The sequence below is a fragment of the Protopterus annectens genome, chromosome 4.part1 (assembly GCF_019279795.1).
Source record: "Protopterus annectens isolate FY-2018-M chromosome 4.part1, PAN1.0, whole genome shotgun sequence".
NCBI classification, from domain to species: domain Eukaryota; kingdom Metazoa; phylum Chordata; order Ceratodontiformes; family Protopteridae; genus Protopterus; species Protopterus annectens.
In genome coordinates, this window is record NC_056734.1 from 839,468,881 (window position 1) to 839,495,773 (window position 26,893).

Consider the following 26,893-nt stretch of genomic DNA (forward strand, 5'->3'; position numbering starts at 1 on the left):
TTCAGACCCTGGAAACTACAGTCCCATAAGTCTCACTAGTCTTATATGTAATGCCATGGAAAGAATTATCATGGAAATGATCAACAGAGATATAGTAATCAACAGAGATATAGTAAACCTCTAGACACTGGACCCAACCCAGTTTGATTTCATCAAGGGCAGATCATGCCTACTCAACCTGGTGGACTTCTGTGAGAAGGTCAGCAAAGCAGTGGATGATGGCAGAATTGTTCACACTGCCTACATTGATCTGGCCATGGCATTTGACAAAATACCCCACTCAGGCATTGCTGACAAACTCAAGAGGTTAGGTACAAACTCGTATGTCACCCGGTAGATAACCAACTGGCTCCCATGCAAGATCCAGGAAGTTAGAACTGGGGAGTCCACCCCTACAAAGAGGCTAGTCACAGGTGGAGTCTCTCAAGGATCAGTCCTTGTTCCGCTCCTCTTTGGAATTTACTTCTCTGAAGTCAAGACAATGTCAGTGGTCACTGACTGACTAAATTTGCAGATGATTGCAAATTAGGAGCTGTCACTGAATCCCCCACTGACACAAATGTTCTCCAGGAGAGGCTGACACAGACAAACAACTGGTGTCAGAGCCATGGACTAAAACTAAATGCCAAGAAATGCATAATATTTTTTTTGCAAAACTGATCAAAAACTAGGAATGCTCTAAAGACATAACCATTTCCTAAGCCCCTCCACTAACCAAATATGCTACCCACCAGATTATCTCTCGTATTTGCAACTAAATACAGAGCACAAAATGATCTTTAAACCTTCAGAATGTTTTGCCCTCAGCTCTATATTTACTTACTACCTCCCAAACAAGGCCCTCAGATCCGAGAATCAGCAACTCTTGCAGGTACATAAACCAAACCTTCCAGCCGGACAGTTCCTCTATTCCTGCTCCATAGCCAAAAATTGGAAGGCTCTATCATTATCAACATAATAGTATCCTTCCAGAAGTCATCCACCCCTGGTAACTATCATATTGACAACACACCTCTTAGAGATGACCCAGTAGTCAGGGACTTAGGGACACACACAGTTAGTAGTCTAGCCTTTGACCATCACGTGTCTACAGTAGTGAGGAAATCATTCTATATTGCGCATCTTATAAACAAAGGTATGGCATCTAAGTCCAAGGAAGTCATTTTTCCACTGTATTCAGTATTCATCAGACCTGTCATTGAGTACAATGCCCTATTTGTTATGTACCTAACCAGGCATATCCAACAACTGGAATGCCCACAGAGGTTCCTCACTAAAAGAATACAGAGCTTAAGTAAGATGTCCTATGCAGACCACCTCAAGGCTCTATCCCCGTACTCTTGTCACCTACAAGCTTTTGAGGGGAGATCTATGCCTGACATACAGGGCATTGTCAGACCCCACTCTGATGGACCTCCTGTATATCCGCAAAACAAACAGCACCAGAATTACCCGTTCTAAAGACTTAACCCTTACCTGTGATACAAACAGGACCTGCTGGAGAGACAGGTATGTATTCCAGAGATTACCCTGTCTCTGGAACAGGCACCCGATCCATGTGAAGCAGAGTTCCTCCCTAACCGAATTCAATTGCAACCTGGACAGTTGAATGGGGAAAAGGAAATTCATCCCTGGTTTGGCACCTATGTCTCTAATGGACACAGGCAACCTGTAAATGGTTCATCTCCCAGGCTCTAGCTTGTAAATGTCTCATTTCCCAAGTCCTTGCTTACACTTATCAAGGGTATCAGGACTTGTCAGAGATTTAGGATGCATGTCTACATTTAAAAAGGCCCTTGTGATCGTTAGCCTAGTAAACACCTAAGAACCTATGAACCTATGAACAAACAGAAGGCACTGTAGCCATGAACTGAACAAAAAACATGTGCTATATAGCAGCAGCTCTAACCTCCATGTCTTTAGAGGAAAAGTTAAAACACTTTATATCAAAATCATCAGCACACTGTGCTACTACAACAATGGAATGTAAAACAATATTTATTTGTCCACATTTTTTTACTATCTGAAATGTTTGGGTAAAAAAAATTTACTGACTCTCCAGAACAGGAAGGGGATAGCTCCAGTCCCTGTTACCAACAGAGAGGAGAAGATATGATGTCACTTCCGGGTTCGATGACATCACTTCTGGTTTTGGTGCAAGGCATGGCATCTACTGGGATGGCTTCCTCTGGGAGAGTGTTAGATCATGAACGGGACAGAACAGAGCATTTGAATGTGGAGGCAGGGGCCCCAAAATGCTACCGTGAATATCTTAATTTGAATTTTAATACCTGGATGAGACAAATGGATTTTACAAATGATACCAACCAGCCTCAGGATACTAATAGGTCGTACCAAGGTATGGTCCATAAGTTAAAAGATGTTTTAATGAAATATAAGGCTGTTATGTTGGACAATTGGTTCTTGAAAGAATGTATTGCCTCAAAACACGTTCCACGTAGGCTGAGACTAGTAAAATTTCCAAACAATGTCTCTGCTGTTTCTGAACTTTTTACTGAGGTTGTGAACATTTTAAATAATGCTGGACTGGCTATCATGTGTGCTATTTTTGTAAATAATGAAAAATGTATGGATGCCATGTTCAAATAAATTAGTGAATTAAACAAATGTATTCAGGATAATATGTTGTATACCTTGGGGGAATACAAAGAAAAATATTTATGTGTTTTTCATGATGCGGATGTTGCTATGGCTAAAAATCACAAACGTAAAATTAACAAGTTGGAGAGGGATGAAAAAGAATATAGGGATGGGGTGGCCTATGTTAGGTTTTTGCCCAACCAAAGAGTTCATAAAACAGGAGGTGGGGATGGTTCTGAAGTGAGATCTTGGAATGACAACAACCCAGTAGGCCCAAACGAGAATATCTCTTTAGGGAGAGGAGGCCCAAGGAGATCTCCGAGGATACAAAATATGCAGAACAAACCATCCTGTGCCAAGCAGTGAGAGGGTGGAACCCCAAAAATTGCTATGGGGGGAAGAGGAACAACAGGAGGGTGACTTAAATACCTACAATATTTCTAACACTGTTGATTTAGAAAATACAGTTATAGGTATTACTGAAGGGACAGATGGTATTTACCATGAAGGACCTATTTACACCCATAATGAGTTTCATATATTAATTATACAGATGTTCCTTTGGAAATTACACATTTTAAGTTATTTGAGAAGGGCTTCAACTTTGTGCCCACAGTTAAAGGCAAAATAAGTGAGACTCTGTTAGATGTAAAATTATTTTTGAGGAATCTCAACTTAAGAGAAATGTTCGATGACTCTGGACCTAGTTCAACTCAGAGGAGGTTATACAAAAAGAGTATTATTAATCCTCCATTGAATCCACTGATTAGCAACTTTGGAACACTGGTTGAGAATGAAATCAAAGGCCTTTTGAGCACCACAAGATGGTGCCGGAGAAACCTGACCCAATTGTTAAGTTTTAACAATTGGCTTAATCACTGGTGTCATTCTAGGGGGATCCAATGTCTGTCAGCCTGGGATGACATGCTGGACAGGCCACGTTGCTTATGAGGATGGCTTGCACCTGTCACCACTGGGCTTCCGGATACTGGCCAAGGCTCTTGCCACCCCCATAGTGCCTTTTTTAGGCAATGCTCAAAAGACAAATCAACCTCCATAAATAACAAAAATGGAAAAAAATTAAGGGTAATGCTGCTCAACGCCAGAAGTCTAAATCTCAAGATGCAGGCACTCGAAGCACTTCTCAGTTTGGAGAACATCGATGTCTGTGCAGTAACTGAAACCTGGTTCAAGGCTCCTGAGAGCACTCCAGCACTACCAGGCTATACCTCATATCATGCGTTTGCCTCAAGTTCCAGGCGAACCACAAAGGAGGGGAGTGTCCATTTTCATAAAGGACACCTTCACCTCTCGATTGGTGGCTACCCATGAAGCATCAGAAACCATACAAGTTTTACTCACCATAGGCAAAACTGCCATACAACTGGTCGCATGTTATAGAACACCCTCCCAATCCCAGGAATCCCATCAAGCATTCCTGAAAACACTGGAGGATATGAATGTCACACCAAACACCATCATATTGGGTGACTTCAACTACCCCAACATAGACTGGGCCCACTATTCTAGCCCTAACACCCTAGCCCAAAGATTCCTGGAATTCATTAACTCAAATGCTATGGAGCAACTGGTCACATCTCCTACGAGGAGAGATAATATACTTGACCCGATTATCACAAACATGGGGTCCAAATGCTCCGCACCGGATATAAACCCCTCACTAGTAAGATCTGATCATAAACTGATCACGTTGGATGTACATATCCCACCCCACCCCAGAACAAAAGACTACAGTGAAAAACTTTTCAAAAGCTGACTTTGCGCTCCTTAAGTCAGAAATGATATCCTTTAAGCCTACTGGGTTAATGGAAACCACATCCCAAAATGCTGAATCCTTCACAAAAGCCTTCTACGGACATCTCCAAGAATGCATGGATCAAGCAATCCCAACTAAAACCAAGACCCTCTCCACCAAGGAAAACGCCGGTTTGGTGGACCCGCTATAAACAAACTGTACAACAAAAGAAGGAAGCTGCTGCAGGACAAAGCCAAATCCCACAAGGGAAAGGCTTCCCTGATCAGCACAAGTAAAAAACTACGTTCTCTCATAAAAACATCTAAAGCAAACTTTGAGAAAAAGATTGCCAAGGATACCAAAGACAATCACAAGGCCTTCTTCAATTATGTCAGAACCTTGGGGGGAAATTCTCAGATATGCTCTGAGTTGGTACACAACGACAGAAAATTCACTGACCCTACCGACATTGCCAATATTCTGGCAGATAGGTTCAGTGCAAATTTCTCCCCTCCCTCACCCCCTAAAGATGAAGTAATTATCCCTGCTGAATGTAACCTACCTGTCATCACAGACATACAGGTGAAATCAGCACTCAACAAAGCAAAAAACACAGCATCTATGGGACCCGATGGTATCCCCGGTTGCGTGTTACGTGAACTTCAAGATGAACTAAACCCGCACCTAAGAACGCTATTCAATCTTAGCCTCACTACAGGATATGTACCTGAACACTGGCGCACAGCAACAGTGGTCCCACTCCACAAAGGGGGAAATTCTACTGACCCTGGTAACTACCGCCCCATAAGTTTGACCAGCCTGGTCTGCAAGGCCATGGAAAGAATCATCATGGAACTCATAAATGGTGACATTGGGGATCTGCAGACCCTTGATCCCACCCAGTTCGGTTTTGTAAAAGGCAGATCCTGCCTCTTAAACCTGTGACTTCTTCGAGACAGTCACTAGTGCCATCGACGAGGGCAAGGCTGTCCACACTGACTACTTGGACTTGGCTAAAGCCTTTGACACGATACCACACTCTGGCATCATAGACAAGCTCAGCAGCCTAAATGTAAATCCATATGTCACAAGATGGGTAGCAAACTGGCTAAAAAACAGAACCCATAAGGTCAAAATTGCTGGTGCCATGTCAGACTCAAAACCAGTCACGAGTGGTGTCCCACAGGGATCAGTCTTGGGACCACTCTTATTCGGCATTTACTTCTCAGATGTGAAAGCAAATATGGGAGGTTTATGGCTGACAAAGTTTGCAGATGACTGCAAACTGGGTGCCATAGTTGATTCACCTGCTGACACACACATCCTACAGAAAGGTCTCACTGAAACGGACAACTGGTGCGGAATCATGGCCTCAAACTTAACGCCAAAAAATGTATAGTCATCCCCTTTGGGAAAAACAAAGTACCCACAAATTATCACGTAGACAATAACCCACTGAATATGGAAGAAGTAATCAGAGACCTGGGGACTCAAGTCGATAGTGACCTCTCCTTTGACAACCATGTTGCCAATGTGGTCAGAAAGACATTCTACCTTGCCCATCTCATCATGAAGGGATTCTCATCCAGATCAAAGGAGGTCATTGTACCTCTATATTCCTCCCTTGTCAGGCCCATGATTGAATATAATGCTCCATTTGGGATGTATCTCACCCGGCACATGGAACAACTGGAAAGACCCCAGAAGTACCTCACCAAGAGGATCATGGGTCTCAAACATGTGCCTTATCCAGCTAGATTAAAGAAACTCCAGCTCTATTCAGTAGCATACCGCCTGCTCAGAGGTGATTTGTGCCTAACATATAGGGCCATGTCAAACCAAGAACTGATGGACATGCTCCATCTCAAAAAATCCAAATCCACCAGAACCACGCGAGCTAAAGATTTCAACCTCTGCACAAATATGAATAGGACATGCTGGAGGGATAGATTCATAACACAGAGGTTACCCATACTCTGGAACAAAATCCCAGTTCATGTGAGACAGAGCCCTTCATTGGCACTGTTCAAGAAAAATCTCGATGCATGGATGGGAGATCGCAAGTTTACCCCGGGAGTCACCTCAGTGTCACTACTAGAGAGAGGTATAGTTTACTAAATAATGGGGTCCCACATGTGTCACTACTAGAGAGGCGCAACTATATAATACGGGGTGGCGGAAGCCACATCACTGTTGGTTAGGCTTATAAATGCCCCCGGGCAGATAGCCTAGTACACTACTATGAAACTATGAAACTAAGAGGAAGAGATTTTGTTGGGAAACATAAGTAGCAACAAAAATATTAGGATCATGAAACCCGACAAGGGGGGAAGGGCGGTAATAATGGAACACCTAGATTACTGTGGAAAGATGCTTGAATTATTGAATTCAGGGGAAAGGTACTCCCAGGTATCCAAGGGTAAAACTGATGTGGCCTATAGGCAAATTGACTGGGTACTGGAAGACAACTTACTTCAAGGATCGATAGATAAACAACTGTTTAATTTCTTGTGGGTGGATAAACCAGTCATACCAGGGATATATGGGATACCCAAGACCCACAAGGATGCATACAATCCACCCCTCAGACCTATTGTTGCATCAGGTGGCTCCAAAACCCAGCCTTTAGCTATATTTGTGGATACCAAATTAAAGCCCTTTTACAATCTAGTCGATCATATTTTGATCGACTCATGGGACTTTTTATATAAGGTTGGTAAATTAGATTTAAGGATAGCATGGTATTTATTACCATAGACGTCAGGGACCTGTTCTCCATTATTCCTCAAACTAATGGTTTAGAACGGTTTGAACACATACTTACTAAGTTGGGATTCTTAACAGCTTCTGATTTTAGGCTAGTTATGGAAAACATGGAAATAGTGTTAAAAAACAACTTCCTCTTTTTCCAAGGTAAATATTACAAACAACTACATTGAGCTGCCATGGGAGCCTCATGTGCCCCAGTGTATGGGAACCTCATAATGCTGTATTGGGAAAAACAATACATATTTACCTCTGATTATTATGCCCATATTAAGGGGTATTTTCGATTTTTGGATGATATAATATTATTTTAGGATGGACCGTTCAGAGTTATAAACCAGTTCATGGAATACATTGAGAATACAACTGATTTTTTAAAATTCACCCACCAAGTAGGGAAAACAAGTATTGATTATCTCTCGATGTCCAGATTACAAAGGACAGTGAAAGAAGATGTTTCACATCCAAGATATATCGTAAAAATGTTTTTTCCTAACACGTACTTACATTTTAAAAGTAATCATCACTACCACCAGAAGAAAAGCATCATGAAAGGACAGATGGTTAGGGTAGTTCGAATGACTTCTCTTAGAGAAGATCTGTTTGAGGAGATTGAAACCATAAAACGTTTCTTTATAGCAAGGGGTCACCCTCCTGACTTGATTAACACCATAAAAGATGAAGTATGTACTGGGTGGGGTACTAAATATATGCCCCTGTTGAATTTTGAAGTTAACACCCCAGATCCACCCCCTGGGGTGCAAACAGAGGATAGGAATAAAATATCAGAGGGGAGGAATTACACCTGGAACAACAACAGTGGGGGTGACCAGTTTTTTGTACTTACATATAACCAAGATACGATCAAAATTAAACAGACCATTTGTAAATACTGGGAGATGTTTAAAATTATGCCCAATAACTTATAAGTATTTACTTCCCCCCTAAAATTTAGTTTTAGGACGAGGATTTAAAAAGGGAGTTTGAGCATAAACACAAGGTAACCAACACTACTGGAGGGGCTATAAGGAAAGTAGGAACCTTTGCAAGTGGACATTGTTCCCAATGCAGATTTATTGCCAACAAAAGTGAGCTTTCCATTCTAAGCCTCAGTCATGTCAGTAGAAATAAGGTTATGCTAGCTAAGGGTTACTATAACTGTCAAACCAAGGATGTGGTTTATTTGGTTTATTGCTCTCTATGTTATACATACTACATAGGCAAAACTGAAAGAAGTCTGAAAAATAGGATATACGAAAACATCCATGATATTCGCAAGAAAAAGGAAAGTAATGTCTTATACAGACATGGTGTGTTACGTAAAAAATGCACAGTTTAGATTGGGCCTATATCATATTTTAGTATGTTCAAAATATCGAATGGCTACAATGTCGAAAATGCCGTTCAGCGAAAAGTTTTTTGTGAGATTGCCGTACAGTGAGGATCAGAAAATTTGCCCTTTCCTCGCTGTACTGCGATCTTGGAGTTGGTATATATAATTAGCGGGGGGGGGCACAGCCCCCCACAAGAATAGTTTTGATGAACGGTATTTTCGATATTGTAGCCGTTCAACATTTTGAACATACGATAATATGATATAGACGCGTTTAGATTTTGGATTATTGAGCAAGTGAAACCCTCTGAACGGGGGGACTGGGAGACCCAGTTAGAGCTTTGGGAGTTAATATGGCAACTCCAACTTGACGCCTGCACCAGTCCAGGATTAAATGATCACCTCTCTATTATTCCTGCTTTAAAAATGAGAGCACTGGTGTAGGTTAAGTAACATAAACAAAATATAGTAGAACTATTAGATGTACTTTTTGTGCACTGCTTTTTCTTGTTTACACCAGAACACAAAATAATAAAATATATAAACCTGCATTCATGAGTATACATATTTTCAAAATGTATATTTTTAAAGTGGTTGCTTATGTAATATAAAAAACATGCACTTTAACTTTTAAAATTCTGTGATTTTCTATGGTTACTTAAGTTAATTGTTTAGAACTAGCATCCAATGAAATGGTTGATTTTAAATTTGTACCAACCCACTATGGGTATTTAAGAATAACAATGAATAGAATATTTATTCTGAAGAAGTTTCACGTGGTGAAATGAAAAGCGCTTCAATTCAATAAAGATTTACTCAATTTGTATTGTTTGGAGCTGTGTGTTTCCTGTTATCCTGGTACACTGCTGAGGACAGACCTTCATTGGACTACTGCTATTGCTGCCTGGCTGTTTTTTGGTTACTAGTAAAAAAAAAAAATTACAAACTGTCAAACAAAAATGTATGATAGTGCTATACACTTGTTTTACAAATAAAGGAATACAATAAGGAGGCAGAGAACTTCCAAATGTAATGCTCAAAAAACTATGCTATAACGTTTCCAACCAACCATTTCAGAGATATTTTTCCCTCAAGGAACACAGTCTTTATCTGACAAACTGCAAACTGCCATCTAGTCTGGTTCACTATAAAGATGGACAAATATACATCAGAATCATAATTATGTGTCTTTATGAATTTAGAATTAAAAATATTTGTGTAACAACTGTTACAATACATGTTACTAAACATGATTTATTCAAGCAGTTCCGGTTACTGAGTTTTCATTGATGACTGGGTTTATTCACGGAGATGTGGGACGGATATTGTGCTGTGCATGCTCTGGGGTCACACAGATATGGAGAAGGGGGAGCAATCCATTTTACAGAGTACTGAGATTTCCCTTCTTTCCATAGCTGTGCAACTACAGTCAAGTATATAAAGATGTGTGTTGGGGGTGGGCAGCATGGAGAGTGCTTCCTTTGCAAAAACACATTTCTAGTTTTTATCCTTCTGTTGGGTTTTTTGTATCAGTGGATTAGAAGTGCCACAACTTTAGCCTTTATTTAGTACAACAGTTCACTTTGCATTATGTAGCTGCGCATACATTGGAAAACATTTCTTTACCTTTATGTTTTTGAATGAGTATTGGTATAAAAACTGCCTTTTGTTAGAAACTGCTTGTTAAGTGGTTGCAGGATTTGTAGTCACTGTCAAGTGAGTTAGCATTCACTCTGCTAGGTTGTTGAGGTATTGTACTTCAGTAGCTGTTTCAATGTAGTACTGTTTCTTTAATTCCTCTGGGACATGGGGTAGATTCCATTCAGGTGTTACAACAGAAAAACAGAAAAATCTGAGAATTCATGCATATATAGCTATTCTTCAGTGCCCTATTGTAAGTTTAAGACAATGAGAGTCCCAAAAGTAAAAAAAAAAAAAAATGTGTTTGATCCTCGGAATGGAAAAACAAAGTAAAAAAAAAAAAACTTGCAATTATGCCTAAAAAGTGTTTTTTTTTTTGCAGGGGGCAAACCCTCTGCACCCCCCCCCCATCAATGTTACAGACTAACTCTTGAGATTGCTGTACCTAGCAGAAGAGGGAATACTTTCAGATACAGCAATATCAACCTTACAACCAACATTACGAGTAATGGCCAGCAGTTAAACAGTAAAACACAAAGAGACTGTTTCTAGTTTGTTGGTTGACAGGGTTCTTGCAACATCAGCTGCTCAGAACAGCATTGTTAGTGTACATGGTACTGATGATATGGATCAAGTTGTGAAGCCACGGAAAATAAAAAAAATAGTAAGGGGGGACAGACCATATGTGAATGGCTTATGGAGAACAAGCAGGAGGTCCAAGGCAAGTAAGGAGAGCCGGACACTGAAGCAAAAAAGTACAGTATGTAGATGTTCGAGTGTATTCACTGTTGCAATCATCACATTTGGATTATCTGCTTGCAGTAGCCCTCAGTCGGCCTGATTATCAAAGTCTTAGGTCCTGCGTCAGTTACTGTCTCATCTTCCATGACGTCAGGTAGTCAGGGGTATAAAGCATGCAGCCGACGCCATTACATCAGTTTTTCTTGCCCCAGATGTCAGGTGCCCCCATAATCGGAAGCAATTATATATACAAGGTTACACCTCCAACAAAAAAGCAAATACACCAAAAAGCTTTAAGCATAGTAAGCAAGAATAGAGATATATAGCCAATAGAAGTCAGGGGGCTGGAGGGAGGGTAACCAGGACTGCAACAGTAAATACACTCGAACATCTACATTTATGGTAAGTGTACACAACTGTACTATGTTCTTCGTGTTTCACTGTTGCAGTCATCACATCTGGGTAGATTCCCAAAGAATATAGATTATATATATTATAGAATATAGATTCCCAAAAATGGGAGGAGGAAATTAGATAGCATTAGGACCAGCTATAAGGCCCTGCAAGACTGCAGTGTCTAACCAGCTCTGGATTTAGAAAAAAACTGGCAAGTGTTAATGCTTGGTGAAGGTATGTACAAAACTCCAGGTAGCAGCTTCTAGGATGTCCCTGGTAGGGACACCTCTGAGAAAGGCTGTAGAGGTAGATGCAACCCTGGCTGAATGTGGTCTTATCCCCTGTGGGGTAGGTTTTCCATGGTGCTTATAGCAGAAATTAATGTAATGGCCTATCCAATTAGAAATGGTTTGCTTTGAAATGGCCTTCCCCTCTGCCCCTGCAGCAAATGCAACCAGCAACTGTTCAGATTTCCTGAGAGGCTTAGTCCTGTCCAAGTAAAAGCTAAGTTGTCTGTGCATGTCCAAGGAGTGCAGTATTCATTCCCCTTTGTTCTGTGGATTAGAAAAGAAGGTTGGCAAATGAATGGACTGATTAAGGGCCACACTGGATACCACCTTGGGTATGAAGGAGGGATTGGTCCTGAGGGACACCCTGTCCACATGAAAGATGATGAAAGGCTCCACTGCCATGAGGGCCTGTAATTCAGACACCCTTCTTGCTGAAGTGATGGCTAAAAGAAAGGGTGTTTTCCAATAAAGGAATTTCAACTCTGCATTTGCAGCTGGCTCAAAAGGAGGTAGAGTGAGCTTTTCCAATACAAAGTTAAGGTCCCAGGCTGGAGTAGGGGCTCTCCTGGATGGTCTTAAGTTTTTGGCCCCTTTGAGCAACTGCTTCAGCAGTGGATGAGAGAAGAGGGGTGGTTCTGTGTTGTAATGAGCTGAAATGGCTGAGGCATGAATTTTGATGGAGGAAAAGGAAAGGCCTTTGTGAAGCATCTCAGTTAAGTATTGAAGAATCTGGGGTAATTTGGGCGCTGCTGTGCCCATCCCCTGAGTTTGGTTCCAGGAACAGAATCTTTTCCATTTTTCAGCATAGGATTTTCTAGTACTAGGCCTCCTTGCCTCCAGAATGACATCCATCACTTGCTTACTGAGGGATGGTAACAGAGAGATCAGGCAATTAGCAAGGCTGCCAGGTTCAGGGTTTAAAGCTGTGGGTGCAGAATCTGGCCCTCCTGCTCGGACAGCAGGGCAGGGGTCTGAGGCAGGGGCCATGATGCCAGCAGTGACACACTGTGGAAAAGGGGGTACCAGTGTTGGCATGGCCAGTCTGGTGCAATCAGTATTGTCCTTGGTTTGTCCTGTTTGATCTTCAGTAGTACCTTGGAGAGGACAGGCAGAGGGGGAAAGGCATAAACTGATAGGTTTTTCCAGGTGAAGGACAGGACATCCACTTTCCAAGCTTGCTTGTGGGGAGTCCTTGTGCAGAATTTGTCCAACTGTTAGTTCTGGAGGGAGGCAGACAGGTCTATCTCTGGGCTCCCCCATTTGTTTCTCAACATGTTGAATACCTTTGGTTCCAGTTTCCACTCGTGTGGATCCATGAGATTTTTGCTTAGTTCGTCTGCCAGTGTATTTAGCTTTCCTGACAGGAATTAAGCCTGTAGGTGCACTTGGTAGCTCAAGGCTGTGTTCCACAGAACCATGGCTAGTCTGCAGAGAGGGTATGAGTGGGTTCCAAACTCCTTGTTTATGTACAACATAACAGTGGTGATGTCCATCTTTACCATTAATTGTCCTGGAAGAATGTGGTCCTTGAAGGTCGTCAGAGCATTCTGTACAGCTAACATTTCTTTTTGACTGATATGCAGGTGCATTTGACTTGGGTTCCATTTGCCCTGAATGCACTTCCCTGCCAAGTCAGTCCCCCACGCATAGTCTGATGCGTCTGTTAGGGTTTGGGCGGCAGGGGGTAGAGTGAATGACAGTCCCTTATTTTGGTGGCAGGCCTCTGCCCACCAAAGGAACTCTATCTGTAGACAAGGTATGATAGGAATCATTGATTCTAGATCCTGAGAATGTTGACACCATAGGCTTTTTAGATACCACTGTAGTTTCCTCATATGCAGTCTTGCATATGGAATTAGGAGAAAGCAGGAGGCCATGAACCCCAGGGCTTGAAGTATTTTCCTTGCAGATAGCTGGCTCTTTGTGGTCAGTAGTTTGAAGTAGGCTGTCAAATGAACTTGTTTCTCTGGCGTGAAGTAGGCCATCTGGGAAGTTGTATTCAAGCTTGCTCACAGGAATACAATTTGTTGGCAGGGTACAAGATGTGATTTATTTTCGTTTATGGTGTACCCCAGAGAAGTTAGCAATTTCTTTACAAATGCCAGATGATTCAATAGTATGTCCTGGCTTTCTGCCTGAATTAGACAATCGTCCAGGTATGGGTATATTTGAATATTTCTTTGCCTGCAAAATGCAATGACTGGAGCTAGGCACTTTGTGAATACGCTGAGCGCAGTAGATAAGCCAAAGGGCAGCGCAGAGACTGATAGTGCATGTAGCCTGCTTTGAAGTGTAGGTATCTTCTGCAAGATTCTCTTACTGGGATGTGCAGGTAGGCTTCCTTTAAATCCAGTGTTGCCAACCAGGCATCTTTGCCTAGCATAGGAAGCAGCTGATGAAGAGTTAGCATCTTGAATTTTGGGATCACCAAAAATGTGTTTAGGACAGACAGGTCCAGGATAGGATGCCAGCTGTTGTTTTTCCTGGGTACCAGGAAAAGTCTTGAGTAGAAACCTTGTCCCCTTTCTTCTTCTGGGACAGGTTGAATAGCCCTGATGCTTAAGAGAGAGAGAGAACTTGCTTTTGAGCCTCTGTCCACTGATTTGAGGGTAGATCTGGCCAACCATTTGGGGTTGATAAGAAGTGGAAGTGGAATCTGTATCCTTGGGAAACTATATTTAAAACCCATTTGTCCTGGGTAAGGAGTTCCCAATTTTTTGCCTGCAGGGCACTCTTTCCCCCTAAAGGAACAGTCAGTTGTGCAGGGCTTGGAAGTTTTAAAGTTAAGTCATTGAGACAGTTTACCATGGGGGTGTCTTACTACTCCCTGCTTTGAAAGTGGGAGCCCCCCACTGCTTAGTCCTGAGAGTACCTTGGGACTGAAGCCTGGGTCTTATGCTGGTTCTGGGTTTGGACTGAGAAGGCCTGGAAGAGGCAGGAAAGGAACAATTCTTAGAGGGCCAATGCCTACTAAATCTGGGAGGCTGCACTTGCAGGAAATCTTTAACAATTTGCATAGATTTAGCTTTTTCCTCCATCTTTTTAAGTACTTCTTCTGCTTTGTTGCCAAACGGGTGGTCTTGGTTTAAGGGAGCATCCAGCAATTTAGCTTTAACATGATCTGGCAAAGATTGCTCCTTAAGCCAAGCATGCCTTCTACGTACAGACCCAGTGACAGCAGCCCTGCAAGATGCCTCTAATGAATCAAAACCACATTGCAAAGTATGTTTTCCAACTTGTTCAGCAAAATGCATTAAATCCTGTAAATCTTTATTTTCAGCACAGTCAGGAATCAACATAATTTTCTGTTTAAGCAGTCCAATAATATGCTGCTGATACTTTAACATATGAAACTGGCAGTTTAAGGCCCTAATGGCCAAGGTTGCAGAAGTGGATACCTTCTAACCCCATCTATCCAGCGCCCTGGAATCTCTATCAGAGGGGGTAGGATTTTGGGCAGCAGTGGCCTTAATGCCCTTGGGTCCCTGTGAAATGGTCTCAGGATCCGCAGTAGGATTTTTAAAGAGGAACTTGTGAGAGTCAGGAACCCTGTAATACCTATCAGGTTTTCTGGGAGCAGGAGGTAAAGAGTCAGGGGCCAGGCTAGATTCCGAGAAGGCATCATCAACAATGTCCAGTACAGGAGGGATAGCTAAAGATCTGTGTTGGGGCAGGAGTAAAAAATCCCTAAGCCTCTTTTTGGAGTCAGAGTAATCCTGGCTTTCCCCGCGAAAATGCTTCCTAAGAGTATGCAACGTTTCACCAAAAGAGAAATCCTCTGGAGGGGAAGCAGTGGGAATGGAGTACTCTGCATCAGAATCCTCACAGGTAGACAAAGGGTAAATCCTGGTCATCAGAGGAAACAGAAATTTCAGAGTCATGATCAGAAGAATCAGAAGGAAAATCAGTCCTAGGTCTCTTAGAGGTGGAAGGGTGGCTTCCCCTGATTAGAGTAATAAGGTCTTCAGCCATTCTTATCATTTGTTTTTTAGGCATAGGGGCCTGACCATGCGGTCTGGGCATAGGTTTTCTAGACATGGATCGAGTTTTAGGCCTTGAAGAAGATGGCGTTGGTTTAATATGCAAGTCAGTAGGCCTGAATACACCCTCAGAAGCCGGTGCCTGCACAATGGCTGCGGACCCATCTAAGGTAGAGACATCCACAGGTTCCACAGTTGAAGAAGCATCTCGCGGCATACCGGACTCCGAATGGGGTCTCTCAGTAGAAGCCTGTGAATCTGAAGTAGTGGGTATCAGGGGCTGCAAAAGCACATCACTGAGTACCGGCGAACTGGCGACTAGCTTAGGAGAAGCGTTGTCGGCAGCTTTGGACCTATGCAGTCTGTCTCTGTCTTTATCTTTGCGCTTTTTTGGAATGTCGGTAGTCGGGTGGCTTACCAAAGCCATTTCTGGATAATTGAACCGAGTACCAAAATATTTAGAAGTGTAAATAAACCGATGACGAATAGTTTGAGGTTTGAATAAGGCACAAAACCGACAACAAGGTACATCGTTGTCTGGGCCTAAGCAAGGAATGCAGTACGAATGAAAATCAATACAATGAAATACAATTGTTAATCTTTACTGACATCGGTTTAGAGCAAGAAAGAGGTTCCCCAACGGGGTAATTAGCTTAGTTGAAGACTTCGGTTCTGAAACTCGTAAACGAAAATTTCAGGAGTTGGCCGACCGGCACTTGCGAACTGCTTCTGCTTTGGGCACCACACGGCAAGAAAGATTGATGTAATGGCATCGGCTGTATGCTTTATACCCCTGACTACCTGACGTCATGGAAGATGAGACAGCAACCGACGCAGGACCCAGGACTTTGATAATCAGGCCGACTGAGGGCTACTGCAAGTAGATAACCCAAATGTGATGACTGCAACAGTGAAACACGAAGAACATCAGTGCATTTGCACAAAAAGGAAGCAAGAAAGTAAAGATTCAATGATGTGGGTCTCACTGTTAGCACTTAAACTAAATTTTGGTGAGGAAAACAAAAAAAGTGTTCTGAAAGCTGCATGTTTGACACCCTCCCTTTAAGTATTATGATATAGCCTTGCCAGCTATCTAACAAGTAACTGAAATTCAGAAAGACCTAGAAGCAGTGCTCCAACAAGAAGACCAGCCTATTGCCTATGGCTTGTGAGCATTGACAGATGTATAGTCCAGCTGACACACAGAAGGAGATTTCTATGAATCTGGCTACTTGCTCCAACTTGCCTTGCACAATCCATACCCTCTGCAGTAAGTGACACTGCCTCTACAGAGGATTTAGCCTTCTACCAACAGCGCCCTGGTTTTTATTAGCCAAAGAAAGAGAACACAGACCCACCTGAGTGATATTTTTCCATACCCTCTGCAGTAAGTGATGCCACCCCTACAGAGAGTTTAGCCTTCTACCAACACCGCTCAGGTTTTTTATCATCCAAAGAAAGAGAACACAAACCCACCTGAGTGATATTTTAAACATCTCTTATTTTAAGCAGTTATACTTCTAACAGACTAGCTACAAGAGAGCATGCTGCTAGGGACCCTCAGGCACCTCCACTGAGTCACTCTGTTCTGCCTCACTTACTATAAGCTCTACAACCTTAACCCATTTTCATAAGGTCAACAGATTAAAGAATTGTAGACATTAACATTTAGGTAGCCCTGCATAGTCACACAACATAATTTCAGCTACTTTCTGATACTGACAGACTCAGCTCCCACCCCCCAGTCTTTTCACACTCTAACTTCCTAGCTAGTTCAACTCTCTCCCTACCCTACTATACTTACCTGCTGTGTCCAGGTTGGAGATAGTTTTACTCTTGACTGGTTCACTAAATTCTGCCTTATAGATCTGACTAAGACCTAGAGCAAAGCATGTGATGACGTATCAACCTCCTGCCCCACTGTAGCCTCCCCCTCCCCAAACTGCATTTCCCCTTTCACAGTTTACTTAACTCCGTGGAATTCACAGGCGCCATTTTTAAATAGTACATACACAAGGTGCCAAATGTTTCCCCTACAGCAAGCTCTCCAGTAGGTAAATGTTATTTTCTGAGCATTTTCTGCATTATACTCCATAAATAATTGTTATTTAAGCATCATGCACAATCCTGACATTGATTGTAGTTAAAGATTTCATCTACAGCTGTACAGTTTCTTGTGATACATTCTTCTGCCATTACTAATGGCAAGGCACCTGGTTGCCGAGCTTTACTACTACTGTATAATTAATGCAACTGTATCTCAATGCAAAAAGCAGAAACATCTATTAAGAGCAGGCAGTGAACCTCTTTATGCATTTTAAGAGCTGTCTAATACGGGGTCCATACTGCCTTTCACTTGTAACAACCAGCAACTGTTAATGAGCGTTAATGTGCCTAACTTCATATCCATGCTAAGCGGAAAGCTATTGCTCACTACATGAATATTTCAGCTGGTGTTTATCATACTGTCGCTAAATTGTACAGCCATTTATCTAGTTTATTACTGCATTTCTAAGGTAGAAGACTTGTACAGCCAGTTATCTAGTGTATTACTGCATATTAAGGTAGAAGAATCCCAAGTAAATGTTTACTGCATTTGTAAGGTAGTAGAAATGTACAGCCAGTTATTTAGTGTATTACTGCATTTTTTAGGTAGATGAATCCTTTGTAAATGTATTACTGCATTTTTATGGTAGAATGATCCTATGTAAATGTTAACCTGCATAAATATTCACAATGTAATGATGTCTCATTGGTGAGGTACCTAATCATGTCATGGAACTGCTGAAGTCACATTACGTGCTTAACGCTTGTTCACGAGTGTAGTAAATTAGTCATATAAGCTACTACTATCTTATACGTTATTCTGGGTAAATGCATTATATTTGTGTGCCTGTAACACACCAGTGAATATCTAGGTTATAATTGTTCTTGCACATTTTTTTCTCTGCATATTTATCTGCATTTAACTCTGCTGCACCTTTTACTCATTACTTCTCCATATTCTTCTTCTTTAGTCTATACCCTTTGCAGTAAGTGATGTCGCCGCTACTGAGGATTTAGTCTTCTACCAACAGCACCCGGGTTTTTACCACCCAAGGAAACAGAACACAGACCCACCTGAGTGATATTTTGCATGTCTCCCTTATTTTAAGCAGTCATACTTCTAACAGGCTAGCTATAAGAGAGCATGCTGCTAGGTACTCTCGAGCACCTCCACTTAGTCACTCTGTTCTGCCTCACTTACTATAAGCTCTGCACCCTTAACCAGTTTCCATAATGTCAATAGATTAAAAAACTGTAGACATTAACAACTAGGTAGCCCTGCATAGTTACACAATGTAATTTCAGCTACTTTCTGCCACTGATAGACTCAGCTTTCCCCCTCCCAGTCTTTTTGTACTGTAACTTCCTAGCCCACTTTCCCCTCCCGGTGTTCAACTCTCTCCCTACCTTACTATACTAACCTGCTGTGTCCAAGTTGGAGATAGATTTTCTCTTTATTGGTTCACTAAATTCTGGAGCTTCCCGCTCCAGGCTCACTCCGCTGCTATAACCTACCCCCATTCCCTCCCACCCCTGGCCTCATTACATTTATACCTAACCTAACCACACCCCTCCACCTTCAGCCTATCCTCAACTGACACCTGTTAAACCTGCCCAACTCCACCCCCTCCTTCACATAGTACTAACACTCCCCCTTCAATCCACTCTATCCCTCCTCCTTCATTCAGCTGTACAATACACCTCTTTACCCTCATCATGAATTTCTACTACTCCCTATTAGCCAGTTTAGTTCTACTCCACTTTCTTTACCTAACCTATAGTGCTACCTCCCTCAAGTCCTACCACATCAAACACTGTCGCTCACCAACTCACCAACACTTCCTCTATGCTCCCATCTCCATCACACCCACACTTACACCAACATTAGCCCACAACTTTATAGCAACTCCACCACTCTTCACCAGCCTCTGAAACACATACACACTTGCTACACCAAGTCTCCACACTCAAATATCACAAATTAATTACCAAACTTAGACATCTCTTATTGCACTCTCTAAAACAAACCAAACTACATGCTGGTATACATCCCAACCCTGGTCCCCGCAACGACCTCTCACCTTGCCATCTATCATCCCCACCTGTCACCCCAATGTATCCTATTCAATCTACTAAACACTCCCACCCCTACCCACCTCTTTCTAACACCTCTAATTCTGACTTGCTCTTTACTAACTTCAATCTCCACAGCATATTAAAAAAAGCTAGTGAATTTCATGCTGCCCTAGTCACCTACTCATCAGACATAGCTGTGATTACTGAAACCTACTTACAGCCCCACATCAAAGATTTAGAAGCTACCACAACTGGATATAACATCATTGGATGAGACAGATTAAACAAAAGAGGTGGTGGAGTCGCCATTATTTTCAAAAACACTCTCAAGGTTGTACAACTAAACTGTGCTCCTCCTGACCTACCCAACTCCGAAAGCCTGATGACTCGACTTGAAATTAACTCCAATAAATCAATAGTTATCATAGCCACCTACCTCCCTCCTGGCAGCAACCTCCATACCACTGAAAGTCTTCTCTCTTGGGCATCTAGCAATTTCAGTCAAGAAACTATTATTCTTGGTGACTTCAACCTAGACTGGCACTCCTGTTCATCCAACAACCCCTCTAACTTCCTAAACCTATTCAACTTCACCCAAACCATAACCTGTTAAACTCGTATAGACAAGCATATCAAGCAACAGTCAACACTTGACTGGATACTGATCAATAAACCCAACCTTGGTTACATAGTAGGCTGCCTACCAGACTCCCTCAGTGACCATACTCCTACGTTCCTATACAGAAAACATGCCCATTTGCAATGCAACATTTTATACAAATACATCCGTAGCAAAAAAAACTTCTCCCCCTCCTCATTTAATCACTTACTTCAACAATGCAACTGGGCACCACTTAAAAAAATCCAACTAGACCTAGCAGTTCAGTACTTGAACAGTACCTTCCTTAGTATATTCAATAATCTTGCTCCCACAAGACAAATCCAGCCAAAAGCCAAACACCTACCTTGGCTAACCACAGACACCAAACTGCTACTAAAAGGCAGAGACAAAGCCTGGGCAGCCTACCACGCTACCAGAGACAAAACAAACCTGTCTACATATCAGCAGCTAAGAAATCAAGCTAAAAAACAAATCAGGAAAGATAAACAAGATTACTTCCTGACCTGTCAACAGACACACCTAAACAACCCTCAAAAAATTATGGCAAAGCATTAATTATCTCTTAAGCCTTGGTCACTCCTCTAGTCCTGCTCCAGTCACCCCAAATAATACTGACCCTGTTGCTACTCAATTCAACTCTCATTTTGTACATACTAAAACCACTCTGCTAAATGACCAACCTACCAAACCTCTTACCTTCCCTCTCCTTCTCCTGATTATCCCTACCCCTTCACTTTCACCCCCATCCAAACCAGTTACATAAAAATACTCCTATTCAAGCTAAAACCCGGCTGTCTCGCAGCTGGCCTACTGCCAAATGATTTTCTTAAAATTGATGCTCCTTCCCTTGCCTACCCTACATCTATCCTGATTAATAGATCCATTTCAGAACAATACATCCCAACTCTACGGAAATATCCCACATCATTCCCCTTCACAAAGGTGGTTCATCCAGAGAACTCACAAACTACCATCCCATAGCCATACTTTCCCCCCTTGCAAAAATCCTAGAAAAGTGCATCCACAATCAACTCCTCAACCACTTCCTTACTCACAACATATTATCCAGTTCCCAACACAGCTTTAGACCTAAGCATTGTACCAGCACTGCCTATTGTCTTTCACCACCATTCATAATCTCTTAAACAAAGGCCAACTCGTCTTCTCTATCTTTCTTGATATGTCCAAAGCTTCTGACACTGTTTCTCACCAGCTGCTACTTAACAAGCTCTCATCCTATGGCCTAAATTCCTCATCCATTTCCTGGTTCCATAGCTATCTTTACAATCACCAGCAAGTTACAAAATGGGAAGGCAACCTATCTCTCCTGCTCCCTATCTCTGTCAGCATACTCCAAGGTTCCATACTTGGCCCTCTCCTCTTTAGCATATTTACAAATAACCTCAGCTCTGCAACAAAGCTAACCTCCATTGTCCAATATGAAGATGATGCAACACTAATCTGCTCAGCCCCCTCACCCAAGTATTGTAAGTAAAAATGCAAGCTTCCTGTCAAGACATAGAAAAACACCTCTCTGAACACCAACTCATTCTAAACCCAAACAAAACTAAGGTAATAGTCTTCAATAACAAGAAATCCATTCCAAGCCAGCCCCATCTCTCAATTATCTCCTCAAATGGTACCAAGATAGACCCTACTAACCAAACTAAATTTCTAGGTGTCACAATAGATGAAAATCCAAAATTCGACAAACATATTTCTCTGACAATCAAAAAAGTTCATATCAAACTTGGCACCCTCTATAGGGCAAAATATTTCCTAACCCACAGTGGTAAGCTGGCCACTGCTCAGTCACATCTGCTTTCTATACTCCTCTACGGCTCTCAGATATTCACAAATCTGCGCAGGTCTGACCTCAATAACCTTGAATTTTGTTACAACATAATTGCCATATTTGACATTAATCTCCCATACAGGGCCCACCATTGCACTGCTCTCTCTCAGCTCAACTGGCTCAAACTCCCTAACCTGTTATCCCTCAATCAGCTCACCATGGCACACAAAATAGTCCACCAAACCAACAATCTCCCTGCTCTTTCCAACCTTGTGTTAATCTTAGGTCCCTCAGCTCATTAGATAAACTAATGCTACAAGTCACCTGCTCCCAAAACAAACATGGTGACTCCCTCTATTCTAACAAAAATGCCAAATTATGGAACACACTTCCTCAGCCATCACAAAAAACCCTAATTATCAGGAATACAAAAAACTCTTAAAACTCTACCTAGCCAATCACCGACTCTGCTCCTGCCAATCTCCAGGCTAATTCTTCCAGGCTCACTAACTGCTTTCATCTCCTTCCCTATCTTTTTCCATACTACAACTTGCTACTGCTCTGCTGGATATAGATGCACCTGAACCTCTGTTCATCTCGCAATCCAATTACTACTGTGTGTCTCTCTCTGCTAATACCTCATTGTACACAACTTTTCATATATATTAGTTTCACTGTTATTTGTACTCCTGTATTATAGAAATCCTCTCATTGTTAAGCTCATGATTACTGCTGTGACGGTATTTGTAGCTGTATTTTTCTGTATTCTGGAATTTCTCATGCTACTTGTTATTCTTACTTAGTATTGTCTTTGTATTACAGCTTCTTACCTATAATCTTGTATTCAACTGTAAAGTGTCTTATATATATAACTGGGTCTAATATTACTTGTTGAAGATTTTCTCCCCAGGTCTCCGATGAAAACGGGAATCACCCACTTAACAAATGCTATAAATAAATAAATAAATATGAAAAGTAGTACAGTGGAGGCAGATATAACAAATCAAAAGGATCTTTCTGACACCATCCAAGAAAGAACTCCAACAAAATTTAGAGAGAATTAGTGAAGTACAAAATGCTGAATGCTTGACAAAGACATAAAAGAAATGGATAAATGTCTACCATCGAAAAACAAAGCATCAAATGGCATACATAGTCAAACATGCCGTTCATCGAGTCATTCTGATTAAGATCGCATTACAGACAGGATAAAGAAATTACCCTTTCACCACTGTAGTGTGATCGCAGAGCTTGTTTACATAATTAGCGGAGGTAGGGGGTGCAGCCCTCCACATGAGGAGGTTTCCATGAATAATAACAGCGTAATGCCGTTTGATGTTTTTATCATTCGATGAATAATTACAGACCAAAAAGAAATAGCAATTTTGCCTCACCCCAGAGAAAGCAATAGTCAGCAGAAACTGTATAATAGAGGACTTATCAAGAGTAAAACACTGAAGATACAAAACCTTAAGCTGCATAAGTATGCTAGCTCTCAGTGTGCTAATTTGATCCCTACATCCTACTAAAGAAATGTTTACTGTTAGCACATTATAAATGTTACCCCATGTAAATTTTGTGTTAAGTACCTCAGCACTTCCCAGGGTTTGTATAGATTTGGTATCCTAAATGGACCCCGCAATGCCTTCCTAGGTATTCAAAGTATTTGGAAGGTCTTGGTAAATTAAAGGGTAAAAATTCTAAAGGGTCACAGATTAGGGGAAAAATAATGGGGATGGAGAAACACAGTAATGTGCAGGAAGCACAATGTAACTTTATTTCTGTAAATACAAAGGGAAGTACTTTTAAAGCAAGCAAAATAACAAGCCTCTGAGTAAAAAAAATGTCTGTAAGTCAGTTTACACACTTTGTGTCAAGACTCTGCCTCCCACACTTACCTGCTGAAACAGTCTCCTAACTCTGCACAGCTATCTTTGAATGCAGCCAATAACTTTTTCTTCTCAGCAGGGTCTGTCAAACGATGGTCCATGAGAGCTCCTCTCAGCAGAAGGTGAGCTTCATTTAACAAATGGATGCAACTCTTAGTCATGTTTGCCTGATACCGCTTACTATATTCCACCTAAAACAAAACAGTGACTTGGTATGATGCGACATAAGAAAGCATCCTAACAAACATCACTTATTGTTACACAATCACTGTGCAGAGGTCAGACAAAGTACCATGAAAGCACTACATATAAACAATGGAAAAGACATTAAGTCCACGGAACAAACACAGTTAAGTATAATACACACGTATATATATATATATGTATATATATATATATATATATGTATATATATATATATATATATAGATATATATATATATATATATATATATATATATAGATATATATAGATATATATACATATATATATATATATATATATATATATATATATATATATATATATATATATATATATATATATATATATATATATATATATATATATATATATATATATATATATATATAGATATATATATATATATATATATATATATATAGGTTCTATATTAGATCAGTGAATGCTTAAACAAGCGAACGCTGATTGATCGACCTTATTTAAGTGAATTTTCAAAATATCGAAGCAAAAGAAACCCAAATTTTTTCCTAGGGAAAGAATTTGGTTGTCCGTTTCTGTTGCTTCGGTATTTTCAGTGCTGTGGTGGAAAGTTACGGGCCGGATTCAGGTAAGTGTGCGATTGTGTGGATGAGAGTGTTAGGGTGGGTTAGGTGAGTCAGGGTTAGGGCTCGGGTTAGGTATGTGTGCGACTGTGTGGAAGTAAGGGATAGGGCGGGTTTAGGTGAGTTAGGGTTAGGGAGCGGGTGAGGTGAGTGTGCGATAGTGACGGACCTTAGGTTTAGGGTTTGGGTTACGGTAAGTGGATAGTTAGTGGTGTGTGCATAGTTTAGTGTACGGTTAGGTGTCAGATTTTAGGTGTATGTGTGTGGATTTTTGTTTGCTTGGTGTGCTTGTGTTGTGTGTATGTGTTTTGGATCAGAGATTTTTTTCCCTAGGAAAAAAATTGCTGATCTGACAGTTCCGAGATTGTAAGCTTTCGCTTACATAAGGTCGAACATCAATCAGCGTTCACTTTTTTAAGCATTCGCTGATCTAATATAAATCCTATATATACACTGCCAAAGCTACCAAGTTGAAAGGAATTTGCTTACTTCCACTTGGAAGATACCATCATTACAGCACCTGTGAAAAATTAGGCACCATCCACTAATTTCATTAGTTTTCAGTAGCAAGAAAGAAAACTTTTCCCACCAAGGTAAAAGTGCTGTTAAAGAGTCAGCTGACTTGGCAAATGGACTAAACTTCAAGAGCTTGAAAAGGTGAATCCTAACAACTTCACAGTCCTCCAAATTAGGTCATCTGGCACTGCACTAAAAACTATTCGAAAGTTTAAAGGAAGACTGCTACCAATGGCTGTTTCATTCATTTATAATCTATTTTATTTCTCTTTAAGGAACCACTGTTAGGATTTCCAATGCACCACCACGACTTTAAAAATTAACTTTATGTGACAGTATGAATACCAAATACCACAATACGAGCTGGTTCAGCTAAAACAACTGACACTGTAATAAGCCTTGTGTTCTTCCACTAGATACATCCATGTTTATACAGAATAAGGGGAAACAATTTTAATGCAAGTACCAAGGAAAGCATGCTAAACCATGAGTTAGTAGATGAAGTGCACAACTGGGACCCCAGTGAAAAATGACAATGCATGTTTGTTTAATTATTTTAACCGAATAAAACAGTAAATTTACTCCATTACACCTATACACATAAGAGCTAGAACCTCAGCTCTTTAATCCAATATATCTGATATTCTTGCTTTGACTAATTTCTCAACATGCACTACCTGATGTACTTTTTATATGTGTTACAATAGTAAGCCAATGTGAAGCACAATGGGAAAAATGTAAAGGGTTTGCTACAATGTCAACATGCAGCACTATTAAGCGTAGGGCCTGGCATGCTGTCAGATAAACTTAATATCTATCATTATGTCTGAAAGTCTATCTATTTATTTATTTATTGACCATTTCTTTTCATTTTTTTGCCACTTTCTACTACCTTCTGATCCACTACATGTTTCCTATGTTCTGTTTTCCACTGGGCTCATGTTTAGCTGAGTGGCAGTATCCAGACAGGACCCTCTGTCATGTGGGTCTAAGTTACCATGGCTAGTATCACTTCCTGAACTGAGGAGAGGAACAGGTCAGACTGGCTATCACACTATAGCCCTGCATGCCAGAGAAAGCAAAACATATTAGAGAAATGAATGGTGCTAGGGTGATCTTCCATCTCCGTGAGTTATGCAAACCTCAGGAGCCCAGCCTCCTATGCTTCTGGTCTCTTTCATGGAATCCATACTGTAAAACATGCATCCAAAATAGACCTTACTATCCCTTCCTCCAGAGAGGCAAAACCTTGTCATTCCTCTCTTTATTAGTGGGTTCTCCATTGCCTTGGTCAATAACCAAACTGCGGTTGTCTGGGGTGTAGTCAGGGGTCCATCATACCACACTATTCAGGCAGCTGTATTACAAAAAATGGAAGATATGCTGTCAGCAGCAAATACTCCAGTAATTTTATTCTACCTTTAATGTTCTGCCAGATATATCTGCTAGAAGAATTAAAAAAAAAGACAAGACAAGCAAATCCACGTCATGATGTCATTACCTTGTTATATAGCTTAGGCAAAATGGTCAGTGAGCAGAAGTCAGCACAACTGTGTCCAAGGAGATTTCAAGAGAAGTAACTACAATAAAGTATCTCAGACCACACCTTGATGGAACTGCTGAATATCCACAAGTCAA

At 41.2% G+C, this 26,893-nt stretch overlaps 1 protein-coding gene across 1 annotated transcript in view; it reads right to left on the reverse strand.

Annotated features, from left to right (window-relative positions):
* Window positions 1-26,893, reverse strand: part of HPS3 (HPS3 biogenesis of lysosomal organelles complex 2 subunit 1) — a 603,825-nt gene that overhangs the window by 468,671 nt on the left and 108,261 nt on the right. The window contains exon 9 of the mRNA XM_044070618.1: window positions 23,942-24,123. Within this exon, the coding sequence (XP_043926553.1) occupies window positions 23,942-24,123 (182 nt within the window). The remainder of the gene's footprint in view (window positions 1-23,941; window positions 24,124-26,893) is intronic.